Source organism: Octopus bimaculoides, chromosome 7 (genome assembly GCF_001194135.2).
Source record: "Octopus bimaculoides isolate UCB-OBI-ISO-001 chromosome 7, ASM119413v2, whole genome shotgun sequence".
In the NCBI taxonomy this organism is placed as follows: domain Eukaryota; kingdom Metazoa; phylum Mollusca; class Cephalopoda; order Octopoda; family Octopodidae; genus Octopus; species Octopus bimaculoides.
This window is the reverse complement of record NC_068987.1, coordinates 52630022-52647886: the sequence shown is the minus strand read 5'-3', so window position 1 is coordinate 52647886 and position 17865 is coordinate 52630022. Positions and strand designations below refer to the sequence as shown.

Sequence of the window (17865 nt, the reverse complement as noted above, 5' to 3'; positions counted from 1 at the left end):
TTCCCAAGTGCATTGATTCACATATACGTAGATATATGTGTATGTGCGTGTGTATGTGTGTGCGTGTATGTGTGCATGTGTGTGTGAGTGCTTGTGTGTATGTGCGTGTGAGTGTGTATCTATTTGTGGTTGTCAATGTGTTTGTATGTCTGTATATAAGTGTGCATGTACTTGTGTGAGTGCGTGAGTGTGAAAATGTATCTTTTGTTTCATAAATAGCAGAAAATAGAGAACGAAGAGGTACAACTACAGTCTCGAAGACGAGAATAATCTGAACGAACTTTTTAGTAATTTTCAAAATGTGTAACCAACGCCATTGAAAATTTCGTCTGGAAATGCAAAATTGATATGCTCATAAATATGTATTTTTTATATGTAAATAATGGTAATTGATTTTACTAAAGAACCTGCATTTAATATACATTACATTTTTGTCAGATATTACATACATATTAGCTAGTTTCTCGTATATGAGCAAAGTCATTGCTAGTAAGAATCATTGAAATGAGTTAATGTTGATGCAGTGTGAGGCCTTTGTATGACTCTTGAGCCCCGCGAAAGTTTTGCATATTCTATTATATAATGCACTGCTGTGCTGACTGGCAGAAAGAACAGGTGCCACAGTATGAACTCTTTTGACATGCCTTTTTAATCCTCCGACTGAGAGCCACACCTTTCTACATTTTGCTCATGTTCTATTGTGAACAATAGCTGTATCCCAATTAACCATGCGTCCATTCCTGTGAGTTCTCTGATGGCTGACCATGCCCGCACAACTCAAGCACCTCCTCCCACAAACCACATAAAAAAGCAACACTCTCATTCTCCACAGGCTTATTCCTTCTAAGCATTCTTCTCGTGCTTTATTCTCTTTCTCTCTCTCTCTCTCTCTCTCTCAAGCCTCGATCAACCACTCTGCACTCTCTTCTTGCATCCATCTAGGTCTTGCGCCTCCCTCTCTCAATCAACAACGGAAATTCCTGTCTATGTAAGAGCAATTCTGAGACAGTCCTTGAACTTCCTGGGTTTATGTGCTGGTCTCCTACCATCTTCCAGCTCACCATACAGAAGTTGCTTGGGAAATCCTTCATCATCCATTCTTACCAGATGTCCACCCGACCTCAAATGACTTTGCAAAATCATTGATTATACACTTCTACCACTTCTCTGAAGTTCCTCCACGTCCCTGATGGCCATTTTCCAATTTGTCCCAAATATTTTCCTAAGACAATATTGATGATATCGTTCTAAATGCCTTAAATTCCACTACTACAGAGCAAAGATGGCAGAACGCATGTATTGTAAACACTAACTATAATTTGAAAAGATATACTATTGCATGATCAGAGGCGCTTGTTAAGCCTGCCAAAAGCAGTATTAGCCTTGCTGATTCTATATGAAATTTCATCAAGTCCAGTAGTACTCATAGTTCTTCCTAAATAAATGAATGTACTTGCAACTTCCAGCATTTGAACATTCACATTTACAGAGGGTTCCACATAAAGATTAGAAGGGGCAGTGTTTTTCAAGGCCCAATACTGTACATGCTGGAAAAATCACATTCAGCATGTGTTGCATATCTTCCTGGGAATGTGCTAACAGGTCACAGTTATCTGTATACAAGTACTCAATGATGTGAGATTGAAAAAACTTTCATTTTGGCACAAAATCTTTCGAGGTTGAAAAGATATCCCGCTTTCCTATATCTCATATAGACCTTTCAGCTATTTGAAAATATACTCTTTACTCTTTACTCTTTTACACGTTTCAGTCATTTGACTGCGGCCATGCTGGAGCACCGCCTTTAGTCGAACAAATCAACCCCAGGACTTATTCATTGGAAGCCTAGTACTTATTCTATCGGTCTCTTAAACCGAACCGCTAGGTTACGGGGACGTAAATACACCACCATCGGTTGTCAAGCGATGAAAGGGGGTAAAACGGAGACACACAAACAGACATACATATATATATATATATATATATACATATATACGACGGGCTTCTTTCAGTTTCCGTCTACCAAATCCACTCTTGCGCTTATGTTGCAAAATATTGAGCAAGCATTGTAGGAGCAGCAATATCACATTGTTTTACACCATTTTCGAACCTGGGTTCTCATTCCTAAGGTATTTTTCGATGTTGTTATTATTATTATTATTATTATTCAGGTTACTGTCTGGAATCGAACTCTGAATCTTGGGTTTAGTAGCCCGCGCTCTTAACCACTACGCCAAATGCCCACGGGCATATGGCGTAGTGGTTTTATTTCAAAATTACCCAAGGACACCTGATGAAGGCTGGCGTGTATATCAGCCGAAACGTTGTGTTAACAAGAAACAAGATGAGGGCAAATACCTTCAAATGTAAATAATGTAAATAATGTAAATAATGTACATAATTCCTCATCTCTTAAATATAGAACTGTATTACGCTTCGATTAATTAAAAAAGAAAGAAGACAATTATTCCCTACCACCAACTCCTGCTCCATACTTCATTTTCTACTTCCTCTTAACCCCCTCGCGCATGCAACTCACCACATAATCACTTTTCCTCACCCTATCCACAGAACTCCCCTCCTTCTTCCTCGCTCCTTTCACTCCCTGGATCATATGCACTAAAAAATACCCACATCTCTCACCCACCACCTCATTGTAACCTACATCAAACTTGAATACACTTCTCTCCATTCCACCACACTCTTCTTCACACGCTCACTCACCAGAAATGCCACTCTCTCAGGAGGCCCCTCCCACTCCCAATGCTCGTCCAGTCATATCCCCAAACTGATACACTCCCTTACTTTTCATCTTAATGATGATGATGATGATGATGATGATGATATAGTGTCCGACTAAATGAGGCGATTTCCCTTAAAGTTATTTTAGAGTAACAAACTTCAGCTGTATCCATTATATTACTATCCTTAAAGTAGATTTGCTATAATTTTCTAAAATGATGTTTTACTGAGATATTAGAGAGCAACTAAATATATTTAGTTGATACATATTATACATATTACTTATAACAATCGGATTATCGTTATTACTCTTTTTACTCTTTTACTCTTTTACTTGTTTCAGTCATTTGACTGCGGCCATGCTGAATCACCGCCTATAGTCGAGCAAATCAACCCCAGGACTTATTCTTTGGAAGCCTAGTACTTTTTCTATCGGTCTCTTTTGCCGAACCACTAGTTACGGGGACGTAAACACACCACCATCGGTTGTCAAGCAATAGTGGGGGGACAAACACAGACACGCAAACACACACACACACACACACATATATATATATATATATATATATATATATATATATATATATATACATATATAAGACGGGCTTCTTTCAGTTTCCGTCTACTAAATCCACTAACAAGGCTTTGGTCGCCCCAAGGCTATAGTAGAAGACACTTGCCCAAGGTGCCACGCAGTGGGACTGAACCCAGTACTATGTGGTTGGTAAGCAAGCTACTTACCACACTGCCAATCCTGCGCCTATATTTTAATTGTAACTTCCAATACAATAATCTAATTACAGTACCTATCACTATTGTGCCTAATTCTGGTAATGAAAACGTTGTAAATAAGTAAAAGTCATTGTAAAAAACCAATAAATGTACGATCAGCATCAGTCATATAACTTAGCAATCTTTCTACTTTCCAGGCTCCATTCTGTTTTTCATGATTTTTTTGTTTTTTTTTGTTTTTTACCTTGACATACATTTTCATATAATACTAGCTATAGGGAAGATGGAAAATAATGAAGATTATGCTTTCGCTAATAACGGAAGATCAAACTTCCGTTATCAGTGAAAGGGCTTCCGTGCGATTGACGGTGTCTCGTTTACTGCTCGAAACGGCAATAATGTTAACCAAATTCTTCCTTTAAACCCTGCAATGATTATTTGTGAAATTCAAAACAGTGATAGTAACCAAATGCAGACTTAATTACATTCAAAATTTGCACTTGATGCGAATTCGTCCTTTGGAAACTACTGACATACACCTAAATATAAGCGCTCGCGAGCACGCGCGCGTATGCGTATGTGTTTGTTTTAGATAAAATAGATACAAATTATATCCAATGAGAACAAAATATGAATTTTAATATATATGTCTTTCGGACATATTGAATAAATAACGAATTCATCGTTATTTATTCAATCTATTTGAATTAACCGCTAGAAATGAAATATTTCCATAAATGTAAAGTAAGTATATATAAAACCTAGAAATACAAAGCGGCCTCGTAGTTTTCTTGAGTAAAATTAATTGTAAAAGGTAATTAAGCAATGAAATGCAGTGCCTCTATATTGATTTTATAAACATTATTTTATTCGTTTTATAACCTTTGGCTTTTCTGGCCACATGCCATTTCAGAAGAATTCTGTCTAAAGTTTCCTGTAATTGGAGTTTTCTGTGTTTCTTTATGTCTATTTCCCTAAAGAATCCCATCTCAATTATCCAATTCTGGCACTGAATAGTGTAATTTCCAGGTGTAAATGTTTCACAAATGGCTCGGCCTACATTATTAAAAATATAATTATTATACTTTGTTTGCTAGTCGATAAATACCCCAAAACAATTTTGCAAGAGAACAAAAAAAAATATATATCGGGATATAGTAATCTGAAATCCTCATGTGCGCTATGAAACGGGAACAACACAAACTCTAATAATCGATAATACTGTTATTTAAAAGGTATCTTTAGAATATTGTTATTTCACAAGTGAGTGGCCTGTACCACATGTTTCACTGCCCAGAAAAATTGTTTCTGTGTAAATGCTATAAAGAAAGCCGCAAGAGTGGCTGTGTGGTAAGTAGGTTGGTTACCAACCACATGGTTCCGGGTTCAGTCTCAATGCGTGGAACTTGGGCAAGTGCCCTACTATAGCCAGTGGCCGACCAAAGCCTTTTGATTGGATTTGGTATGCAGAAACTGAAAGAAACCCGTCGTATAAGCAGCAAGAGTGGCTGTGTGGTAAGTAGGTTGCTTACAAACCACGTGGTTTCAGGTTCGGTCTCAATGCGTGGAACTTGGGAAAGTGTCCTACTATAGCCAGGGGTCGACTAAAGCCTTTTGATCGTATTTGGTAGGCAGGCAGAAACTGAAAGAAATCCGTCGTATATATATATATATATATATGTGTGTGTGTGTGTGTGCGTGTGTATGTGTGTGTGTGCGTGCGTGTGTGTGCGTGTATGTATGTATGTGTGTATGTCTGAGTGTGTGTGCATGTGTGCCTGTTTTTGCACCCCTACCACCGCTTGACAACCGATGTTGTTTTGTTTACGTCTCTGTAACTTACCGGTTGGGCAAAAACCGGCCGATAGAATAAATACTAAGCTTAAAAAGATTAAGTCCTGGGGTCGACTTCTTCGATTAAAAGCAGTGTCCTAGAATGGCTGCAGTCAAATGACTCAAATAAAAGAATAAAAGAGTATTCTTGGATTATTATACTTGCTTCAGTCATTTGATCGCGGCAATGCTGGAGCACCACATTTAGTGGAACAAATCGACCCCACGATTTATTCTTTATAAACCTAGTACTTATTCTATCGTCACTTAGGCCGAACCGCTTCGTTACGGGGACGTAAACACAGCAACATCAGTTGTCATGCGATACTGGTGGGACAAACACAGACATACAAACACACACACACACATACACACATATATGTATACACGACAAGCTTCTTTCAGTTTCTGTCTACGAAATTCATTCACAGTGATTTAGTCGGCCCGAGGCTATAGTAGAAGGCAATTGCCCCATGGGCCTCCCAGTGGAGCTGAAGCCGGATTTAGTAGGCAGAAACTGAAAGAAAACCGTCGTATGTTTGTGTGTGTGTGTGTGTGTCTGTATGTGTATGTGTGTGTGTCTGTATGTGCATGTGTGTGTGTCTGTGTATTTGTGTTTGTTCCTGTCGGCCCACCATCGCTTGACAACTGATTCTGGTGTGTTCACGTCAGTGTAAATTAGCAGTTTGGCAAAAGTGACCGAGAATAAGTACTCGGCTTACAAAGAATAAGTCCTGGGGTCGATTTGTTCGACTAAAGGCGGTGTTCTAGCATCGCCGTAGTGAAATAACTAAAACAATTAAAAGAAGAAAATAATACAAGAATACTGTTCACAAAATCGATACAGCGGGACATTCCATTTAATGGACGTTTATTAATAGAGGAACATAATTTAGGCAAAAGTTGCATATTCGTGTCGTATATAAAGTATTTGTCTCGAATATGAAGTAGATCATTATTTAGCTTGCCACTGAAGGAATTGCCCGCCTTCATTCGACACAAGCTGACTGTGGACTTAGTGACACCTAGATGAGCTGCGTGACATAAAGCTTGCATTGAATGAGATAAAAATTTTGATCTCATGTATTTGTTCCGAGTTCTGTACCAATCACAAAACAACGGTAACGGAGAGACAAAGATTCCCGTTATTTTCTCCAATCACGACATGTACATAAACTGGCAATTAGAGAGAATAAATAAAGGAATTAAAAAAGAAACTTCGAAATAAGGAATGGCATAATATTTCAACTTCAATTTAGACAAGATGCTCGTGGCTACAAGTTTCAATCATCTTACTCTGGTGTAACCCTTTAACAGAGATTGTTGTACATTTGCTATGATCGTCTCATATTTTGCTGTGATGCATAATCCAGATATCTTTGTATATGTTTAATTTTAAACTAGTTAAAAGATCTCTATTTTGAGTTGAGTTAGATGTGTTCAGGAAACAGAAATGATAATTAAGCGACATGAATTTACATGTCGTTTCAACTCAGGAAGTGTACGAGACTTGGATGACATTTATGAAGCTGATAACAAAGATAGCTACTGAAAAGACATCAAAGTAAATTGTGATAGGAAAAGAACAGAGCTGTAAATATGAGTAAATATATTCTTAAAAAAGTATAAAATAGAAAAAAATGTGCATCATTCCGAGATAAAAATGGATCACTTAACTCGAAGTTCTCCTCCGGAAAATGGTTAATGTATTGAAAAGACATTTATATTTTATTAAATGTTTTATCATTGCATCTGAGGAAAAACTAAAAAGTCCATATACGTCTCTGCAGCATATCTGATTAAATCTACTGATGGCTTAATTAGCATATTAGTGATACATGTAATGGCGAATTGGAAATGGAGATGAAGATATTATACTGCCAATGAAAAGAAATTGAGCCCAATGATTGGTCGCTCTGGCTACTAAAATCTATGAGAAATATATCGTTATTACTTTTATGCATTTTGTTAAGGCAGTAAACTGGAAGAATCTTTAGAGCATCGGACAGAAAAAGAAAGGTAAGAAAGCTAGGAGTTTTTCTTTCGACTCATTAGGTCCCGATGTCAAAATACAGCGCGGCCAACTTTGCCTTTCATTCTTTCGGGGTCGATAAAGTAAACAACATGGTATGTGATGGTGCCGATGTAATCAATATATCACTAACTTGTGAACTATTGGCATTGAAACAAAATTAGAAAGAATTATTACGTTCTGTGTCGTTGCATCTTTATTCGAAACCCGATCTGTTCAAAGATTACGAAAGGAAATTGTCATTGGAGCACTCGTATAAACAAATATTATCGCCGCCGTCTCCCAAGTAAAGCATAGAAAACTTATTTTATCTTTTATCTTTTATTGGACTCGTTTCAGTCATTCGCCTACGGCCATACTGGAGCATCGCTTTGAAGGATTGTTTTAGTCGAAAAATTAGACTCCAGTACTTTTGTTAAAGCCTAGTACTTATTCTATCGTCCTTTAGCCGAACCGCTAAGTTACGGGGACGTAAACATATGAACACCAGCTATTAAGCGGTCATGGGAGGGGAACAAACAAAGACACAAAGACACACACACACTCAGATACATATATATTTATACAACAGGCTTCTTTCAGTTTCCGTCGACAAAATCAACTCACAAGGCTTTGGTCGCCCCGACGCTTGAGTAGAAGACATTTAACTAAGGTGTAACGCAGTGGGACTGATCCCGGAACTATGTAATTGGGAAGGAAGCTTCTTATCACACAGACACGTCTGATAAGCTGTAAATATATTTGACACATATTAAATTTTGACATCGGCAATGACCCCCTAACATAACTAAGCTACAAGTAAACAACAGAAAGCTTATTTTGCATTCTACCTTTTATTGGACTCGTTTCAGTCATTTGACTACGGCCATACCGGAGCACCTCCTTGAAGGATTGCTTTATTCGAACAGATAGACTCCAGTTCTTATTTCTTTAAAGTATAGTACTTATTCTATCGTGTTCTTTAGCCGAAAAGCCCCCAACAATCAAAAAAGAAACTGCAATGGTAAACAAAGTAACACATAACCAAAACACAATTGCATGCACGAGAGTAAATATTGAGACATTTTAGTAAATAATCAAAGTATGAAAATACACCAGCTACTCCAGTAAGCAATCATAAAAAATAGCCACAATAATAGCGGCAACAGCAGTAGCGGAGTGTAGTCCTCTCATGCAACTGATGTGTTAAAGCAAGCCTTCCCTTAATGCAAACTGAGAAAAAATAAAAGAACGTTTGCATCAATAATTTTGCACTGTCTGTCCATACTCTCTCCTAAACTATATCTGGTTTTCTAGCTGAGAGGGCATGATCAGCTTCTAAGAATTAATCCCACACAATTCTTTAATAATCAATCCTTATGGCAATCCCTGGCTTATGTCCATAACACGTTTCCGTCATTTGGAATGCAATGATTTGGATAACATCCCAGTGCACACTGTTACCGACACAATCATGTGAGATTTTGTAATCATTTCTAATCACTTTGATGTTTGATATTTACCTGTACGTTTTCAAGGTATTCGGTTAGAGATGAAATAATTAGTGGATCCGTTTCTCATCTCAAAATTCCGTTTTTCAGTAACAACCAACGTTCATTGTTTCCGTCACATTCACCTTGTTATATGCTGCTAGCTCTTTGTTTAGTGCATTCTTCATTCGGATCATGACATCTTCCATTGTGTCAGTGAATTTACATTAACTGCAATAAGCACAACATACGAAAGCCAAAATTACAGCACTTGTTCTGCATTTAACAAATGGCTGTCTTCCTCGTCCCTCGGTAAATAAAACCTATCGATAGTTAGTTTAGAGTGTTGTGCATCATACATTGTTAGTATCTTCCTTCTGCTTTCCCATTTATGTGACTCCGCCTTTGTAGTTATGAAATAAAAAATAAACTTTTTTCAACATTGACATAGCCCAAATACTGACTGCTTTTGTGACCGTATACGCATTTAAGATGTACCACACTATATTTGCAGCCAACATTTTCTTTCAGAAACTAAATGACATCAAATTATGGCAAATTTGTCTGATCCAATGCAATGTTATTCATGGTTAATACTGCACTTATATTCATATTAAAAGCAAACTATATTCCATTATTGTTACCAAATATCCTTGCTATAAAAAAAAAACTATAAGAAGCAGTTCTATTTTCATTTCCAGTGAATAATTTGAGTTTATCGCTCTATAGGAAATGATTCGTAATTTTCATGTTCTTATCAAGTAGACCTGAATTTTTTCGGTATGTTGTCAAATAAATAGATACAATGAAGAAAATAATGAAAAGAGTGAGTGTCCCTAAAAGGCATGAGTCTCCTCAAATAAAAGTGTGAGTCTCCCCGGTTTTTCATATTCCCTAATGATTACTTCCATCAAATATTTCTTTCTCCCATGACCGTATCGATTTTTTCTAAATTCTGATATAGCATCTTATGGATATCGAATGTTTCTAGGCACTCCGAAATATGACAATATGGTGCATTCTCATATGCTTTTTTATAATCTATTCAAAGAACATTTCAGTTCATTCTTATTTGGATTTTGCGAAGTATCATTCGATAGGTATGCAATAAATCAACAGTACCATTGATATCACTCTGTAGCACTTTTCTTCTTCCGTTAATAAGTTATGACCCCAAAAGACATAGGTTTAGATGCAATGTGATCAGTTATTAATTTCCTGATCAATAATAAGTTTGTAACAGGCTTATAATTATTGACTTCAACTCTCTCATGTATATGTATTAACACTATTCATGTTTTCGTTATATATGCTAGTAATAACTTTCTATGCAGACACTAAGAATTAGTGCAATATGCTTTTAAAACCAGAGTCAGTAAGAAGCAGCGTCTCGAAGACATTTCCAATTTATCTATTTCATGTATCATTCTCTTTTTAAATTTTCATCTGTAATACGTATATTCGATAGCCTTGACTCATTTCCCATGTCAAGCAAAATCCCATCATCGCCATCACCGTCATTGTTATTATTATTATTAAAAAGGCAGCGAGCGGCAGAAGTGTTAGCAGGCTGGACAAAATGCTGAGAGATATTTCGAGCATCGCTACGGTCTGAGATTAAATTCCGCCGAGGTCGACTTAGCCATTCATCCTTTCGAAGTCGGGGAAATAAATACCAGTTACGCACCAGTGCGTAACTGATCGACTGGCCCCCTTCCCACCAAATTTTCAAGGCCATGTGCCTAGAGTAGATATAATGATGATGATGATGATAATAGTAGTAGTAATAATAATGATAATAATAATAATGACAATAATAATCATTATTATTATTGACAAGGCGGTGAGCTGGCAGGATCGTTAGTGCGCCAGACGAAATACTTAGCAGCATTTTACCTGTCGCAAGGCTCTGAGTTCAAATTCCGCTGAGGTCGACTTTGCTTTTCATCATTTGGGGGTCGATAAAATAAGTATCAATTAAACAGTGGGTCGAAACAATCAACACATCGCCTCCCCAAAACTTGCTGCTCTTCTGGTGAACAACAAGAGCAAACAAACAAGGACAGACAAAGGGATTAAGTCGATTACATCGACCCCAGTGCGTGTCTGGTTCTTATTTCATCGACCCCGAAAGGATGAAAGGCAAAGTTGACCTCGGCGGAATATGAACTCAGTACGTAACAGCAGACGAAATATCGCTAAGCATTTCAACCAGCTCGCCACCTTTATTCTTATCATTATCGTTATTATGTTGTTTTTATTTTTCTTCTTTCTTCAGATTTTCTTTCATTTCTTGGCGAGTGTTTTCCGTACACCTAAGGCAGAGAAGCTCATTGAATGCATTCCCAGTTTACACACGCAAATTCACAGTTAAATTTGTATTTAAAAAAAAATTATCATTATTATTATTATTATTATTATTATTATTATTATTATTATTATTATTATTGACGTCGCACAGTATACAATATCATAAGGTGGTTGATTGAAGATATTGGATCTACCAGAGGTTTGTACTATTTGTTAAGTCACAACTAGGACCTCAGACAGGCAGTACTTTACGCAATATGCGTGCAGTTCCAAGCAATGCCGAGTTTCGCAACACATCTAGATTGTAAGGTATTTATAAGGTTTTCAGATGTTTTTTCAGATTGGGTAGTATTGAACCCAATGCCCCGATGATAATAGGGATAACATTTATGTTCCACTCTCGTAGCTACCACAGCTTAGCGATCCAAATTCTCAGGTCTCCATAATTATCAATTTTTCCCTTTCTTTCATGATGTGTTGATTTTGCACGTCGAGTATTAGGCGCTCTTGTTTGTCCTTCCTAAAGGTTACTATATCCGGCCTTTGGTGCTCTAACTCTTTGTCTGTCTGGAAATCGAATTCCCAGAAGATTTTTGCCTTCCCCCTTTTCTGCATTACCTCTTCGGGTGTATGTTGATACCAAGCACCCGTAACCTCATATCGATAGTTAGGGCTTAGTAGCCAGTGGAGGTTTTGGACTACTTTGTCGTGTCTACGCGTTTTCGCCTTCTGCGCAGGACTTTCACAAGCACTAACAATGTGAGTCACGCTTTCGACCCTCTTCCCACACATTCTGCAGAAGTTCGATGCACGTGTGTTGTATATATTCTTGGTATTCAATGCCTGGTCCTGGGCCACGATGGTTAGGTTTCCATTATTCTATTTTAGCTCACCCTTGTTGAGCTACCTCCATGATGCTTCCTGGTCTTTTCATCTGTTAGTTTCACGGTGGAACTGACCATATAATTCCATACAGAGTAGAGTTTCTTCTCTCTCGTTTGTTGTTCTTGATCGAAATTCATAAGCAGGAAAATCTCGGACAGTGGGTTTCCTTGATTATCCCTAGAGGTGTATCAAGATTGCCATATCTCTATCATTCTCTCCGCCACTTTTTCTTTATGTTTATATGCTATGCATATGTCCGTTCTTTTTCAGTATATACCGTGTATACTTAATTTTTTATCATTTCATGATTTATGTCAGCTTCTGTATTGCCCTCCTCACACTTCACCCTTGTGTAAATAGATGAAATCATTATTTATTGTTTCACACCAACAGCGAGAGACACTACAAGATCCGCAACAAGGGAAGCCAAAAGAAAAAGAAAAAAAACCAAAACGGCAACAATCACATCAACTACAAGAGACGGAACCTGCAGAACAACAGCGCTCGGATGAGCTCTGAAGTACACAGTTTTATAGAAGAAGAACAGGGAATTAATGGAAATTGTAGACAAAAAACAAGTAAAAATTTTGACAACGAGTGAAGGTCTGGATGAGTACATCATTGCCAAAACTCCAGAAAAGAGGTTTCTGATAAAAACAACTCCCACTATGTATCTCTTTCTGAGGAAATGTTTCCCGCATGATGTAGAACATTTCAAAAACATATTGGATATTGGGAGATTTCAAAACATTTTGGAAGCTGAATGACAACTGTGTGGAGATAGTGGAAATAATTGCTGTACCTCACAGTATCTTTATCTCTCATATCTAACATCTTACATTTTCCTCAAAATACCAAGTCTGCAGTCCAAAACTTCACATACTTTTCACGGCAGAAAGATCCAGAATTTTTCTACACTCCCTCTGAAATTATTAAACATTTGAACATGCTGGCATTTGGCATCGAGGCTTTTCAGAGCAGCATTTTAAAATTATAATGAAGACAATGATAAAATAATTTTAAAATATTTCAAAAGCACTTTTGCAAATATATATATATATATATATATATATATATATATATATATATATATATATATAAATGTTCATCATATAAAGAAAATGATCGCATATGCACTAGGAGCTCGCATAAGTGTTACCCTAAAAGGCTACACGTTTAAGTTTAACAACAAAATATACGCCCAGGACGAAGGGGAAGCCATTGGCGTTAGTATCGCCGGTGATATGCCCAAAATCTTCATGGTATGATGGGCTTAAGGAATGCCTGAGACAGAGGGCTAAAGGAATGCCTGACACAGAACTCCATACTCGTGAATATGTACTCTCGCTATGTCGATGATATCAACGTAGTGGTAAATGCACCCCAACAAGTGATTACTCTTGAAATAGAAATAGAAACTAATACTATGGAGAGCATCCAGCAAATAGCTAACTCCATCCACCAGAGTATTAAGGTCACGATAGACTACTCTACTAAACACCCTAATCATAGACTACCAGTACTAGATACAGAACTGGAAAATGAGAATAATAAAACTCGAATACTTCATTCACACTATGCCAAAACTATGGCCTTCAAATACCTGATCCACCGGAACTCTGCTATCGCGGACGATGCTAAATTCAATATATTGATAGCAAACCTCGTCAGAGTAATGCGAAATGTGTCCCGCATGTGCGACCCTGCATGGTTACAGAGACAAATACAACATTTCGTTCACCGCATGCAGTTCTCAGGTTACATCCATAAAGAAAGGATTAGAGAATACAAAGGAGCCATGAGGAAATTTGAAACTATCATACGTAACGATAGAAATGGGATTTGCCCACTCTATAGGAGCAAGTCATGGAACACCATTGAAAGGACTAAGAAGAAAACAGGGAAGGTCAACTCATGGTATGATAGCCACACATACCAGAGTGCCATGTTCGTCGATACTACCCCTAGAGGAGAACTGGCGTACCGTTGGTATATTGTGCTGGTGTATTGTTGAGATCGATGTATATTTTTATGAAATTGTCACATACATGATTATGAATCTCTGAGTCTTAAGTGATACGTAATATATTACTCTTAAAAGAAGATTAGAGAACATTCATCTTTTGACCAAATACTATTACATATAACTATTTTTTTTATCGAATACCGGATCACAGTTCATATTTTGAAGCCTATGACATCATGTTTATTTATCTGCACATATACATGACTTTTGAAGTGAGTGCCGTCTTAATGTTATTGAACGGTAATCTCTTAAAACAAGTAAAGTAGACATATTGTTTTGGTTACAAACGACCTCTACTAGATATCATGTGATGATGTTTCTTTTATTGACAAATGATTGGCACCAACATGTTTGATAGCGTTTGTCTTGAATGAGTCCTCTAATTCACCAATATGTCTAACAATGGGAGAGCCAGTTGAAATAGCATTTGCATCAAATGATACTAAGGTTAATATACAATTTAACCTTGGATTCATATGCACGTAACTAATATTCTAATTCCTACTCTCCTGATGCTATAACAGTTTATCTGATATATATATAGAATGGATAACATTAACCTGCTATAATAATCATTGCTTCGGGTAAATATTTCGCATTTTTTTTTTCTTGTGAAGCTCCATGATGCTGTAAATGTGTCCTCCGGTTATGAAAGACAATCAAACTATGCCAATACTGTATTTTTGCTGGAATTTTACAACCGATATCACGTTATCCAATATTAAGGTGTTGTATCACTTCTTAAATTAATGAGATTTCATTTGAGAGATAAAATTTGGCATCTATCTGTAGTAGTTTAATCGAGATAAAATATTTGGCTAAAATTACATGACATGCTAAGCTTAGAATGCAAAGGGTGATGACTGGCTAAATCGGAAGAACATGCGATAAAGACTATATCTCTATTTAGTTGCAGCTCTTTTCTGTACGAATTGAAACCTTGCCAGTGACAACTGGATTTTGATCATCCTGGATCAATCGATATTATATCAAGCAATTATGTGCTGATGTTGATCTGCATTGCGACAACTTCGATATAACATTACGTCCTTGTGTCTTTGATTTAAGTAATTTTATTGTCTATATCTTGTTATATATTATATTATTACCTATAAAGCATAGTACAATGATGCCACGCAGTATCAGGTTAATTCTTTCCAAGACCGAGTTCGTTTTACGAATTACTTGTTTTACATATCATTTCCCCATTGAAATTAATCAAGATATAATTAATCCGTTCCAGCCCCATAAAACCAATCAAAAATAATTTCTTATGTGTTTTAAAACAGAAAAAAAGTGTACTTACAAATAAAATGACAGTTATAAAAAAGAGAATGCATAAGAATTATGTAAACTGGATTTATTAACTAAATTACCTTAAAGATCGGACTATTTATGTTCGAGGAACACGATAGAAGTAGGATTACTGTTTACAAGGAGAATCTCCTTCCATTAAGACATCATGAAGAACAATTTCTGGCGTTTTCTCTCTGAATTAGCTTAATTTAAGCTTTTTGAATACAATTTCTTCACTTTTTACATTTGCAGGTCGTTTCATTAGAAACATTTCAAGAGAAGCCTGCTTTTCCTGCCTTTAAAAATGTTACGAAAATGTACCAGATTAGTGTTACTAAATAAAGCAGTTGCACAAATTGTAGCTACTTTCACTGGGTTATATTTTTTTACAAACTCACAAAAATACTCTCACTTTGCCAACACTGACTTTCTGTCACTTTGTCACACAGTCTTCCGCTACACCGCTGGGCCATATCGGTGATATTCGAACTGTTTACAAAGTTGTAGTGCTCCTTCCAAAACTTACGAAGGTTTAGATTTGTGTTTTCGGTGACTTCAAACATCGACAAAACAGGTGTTAAATTACTTAAAATTAGAAATCACATGTTGGTCTATATGCCTTGACGATAGGGGTGGTGTTCCGTGGAAGGTATATAACTTTTATAAATTTAAATTCGTCCAGGACAACATCTATGAGGTGTATAGGGCGACTAGGAGCATAGCCGGGGATGAGGAAGGCCTTGAGAGGAAGATTGTTCTCCAAAGAATACTTTTTCACTACTGCTCCGAATACAAGGTTGGCCCAATCGGAGAAGAATTACTTGGTGAATTACTTGCGTTCAGCTCGTTGGTTTGCGGAATGGTGGACAAGTAGCGGCTTAATCTTAACGTTTCCACTCGCATTGGCACAAAGGGCGTGAGTTGTTCTAACTTATATAGGATTGTGGCCAGGCATTTTTTCTCTTCTGCAGTTTTTTTTTTTTTTTCCAAAAAAGGCCAGTTTCATCACAGCTGAATACCTGTTGTGCGATGTATCCCCGGCCGCAATCAGCTGACGGAATTCACGCACGTAATCTTCAAATTCCATCGTGTCAGAGCCCGCTACTTCTCCATACCCGACGGTGCTATGAACACCAGCCCTCTTCTTGAAATTATAAAACCAGTCGCGAATGGCCTTAAATGCGTCTGCTGATGTCTTCTCTGTTGCTATTCCATGGTTTGGCTTCAGAAGATCGCCATGCGGCGCTCGTACTTATTCGCAGAAGATGGTCTCCGTAATCGTGTCCCCTGCGAGTTACTTCTCGTTGATGCAGTGGAGCAGCACTTTTCCCATCCTTTCGTGGAGAGATGTGCGTTGCTTAGAGAGCATGGGGACACGCTTTGCTGTCGTAACGGCCATGATCTCATCCGTTTTCTTCAGGATAATGCAGATCGTCGACGTTCTTCGGTGGTATTGACGTGCTATGCTCTCTACACACACTCCTATCTCATGTTTAGTAATGATTTCCTTCTTCAATGCTATTGTAATCTGCTTTTTCTCCTTTTCAGCAATGTCCTTTGCACTAACGTTCTTAGGACCCATGGCTAACACAACTGATTATTAACCAATAATAATAAAATATGCACAAAAATCAACAAAAACACTGGCAAAAACACAAGAGGGATGCTGCTACGAGATAAAGACGTGAACTGAGCGAACGGAGACTGCTCTTGTTGGGAGAGCCTGTGTGAGCTCAGCGCAGACTAGCGGTCGCTTGAATGAAACTCGCGCTTACTGTGGATTTCCGCTCGTACTTCAAGGCCAAAATTTGCGTGAGCCTCGGGTCATATAGCAAATTGCACGTACAAAAGTGCACTCGCACTGCGAGGTTCTACTGCATATTGTGTAAGATATCTCTACATCTATTCCCTGACAGTCTTGCATTTCGTAGAATGAAAGAAAAAGTATACATTAACAAACGCTAAATTACTAGCCATGTTTTTCTTCTATTAAAAACGAGTCCCTTATATTAAGGAAACACAAACAAAATATTACTTACATATCCATGTTCGGATGTATCTTCAAAGAGGGTCCCAACTCGGGACCATTGGAAAAGCTTCAAAAGTGCAAGTCTGGCCGGATTAAAATCGCTATCACTGGGTACTGTTCGGAAAAAATTTTCATATTCCTTTCGATCTGACAATAAAGGATTTGTGTCAGCATAAGATAACTGAAAAATAATAAATGAAAATGAATTTAGTAAGCACTAAGTTAAGTAATTATTTACAAAATCAAAGGTAAGTATGTGCTTATTGAGAAGGTACCTACACTCGGTAACCCCAAAATAGATATTAAGTATAAGCTAAAACATACCAAGAAACTTAAGTGCGCATGGCAGTTACACTTACTATCATGTTCGAAACTCTCATTTCTTCACTTAATATTATCTTTAAAGTAGATCTTTCTCTCTTTCTCTCTCACTCTCTCTCTCTCTATCAGTCTCCTCTCTCTCTTTCTCTCTCACTCTCTCTCTTTATCAGTCTCCTCTCTCTCTCTCTAT

General features: G+C 37.3%; 1 protein-coding gene across 1 annotated transcript in view; it reads right to left on the bottom strand.

Annotated features, from left to right (window-relative positions):
• The window catches only part of LOC106873978 (uncharacterized), a 1133216-nt gene that overhangs the window by 652039 nt on the left and 463312 nt on the right, over nt 1–17865 (bottom strand). The window contains exon 3 of the mRNA XM_052969422.1: nt 17365–17535. Coding sequence (XP_052825382.1) covers nt 17365–17535 — 171 coding nt within the window. The remainder of the gene's footprint in view (nt 1–17364; nt 17536–17865) is intronic.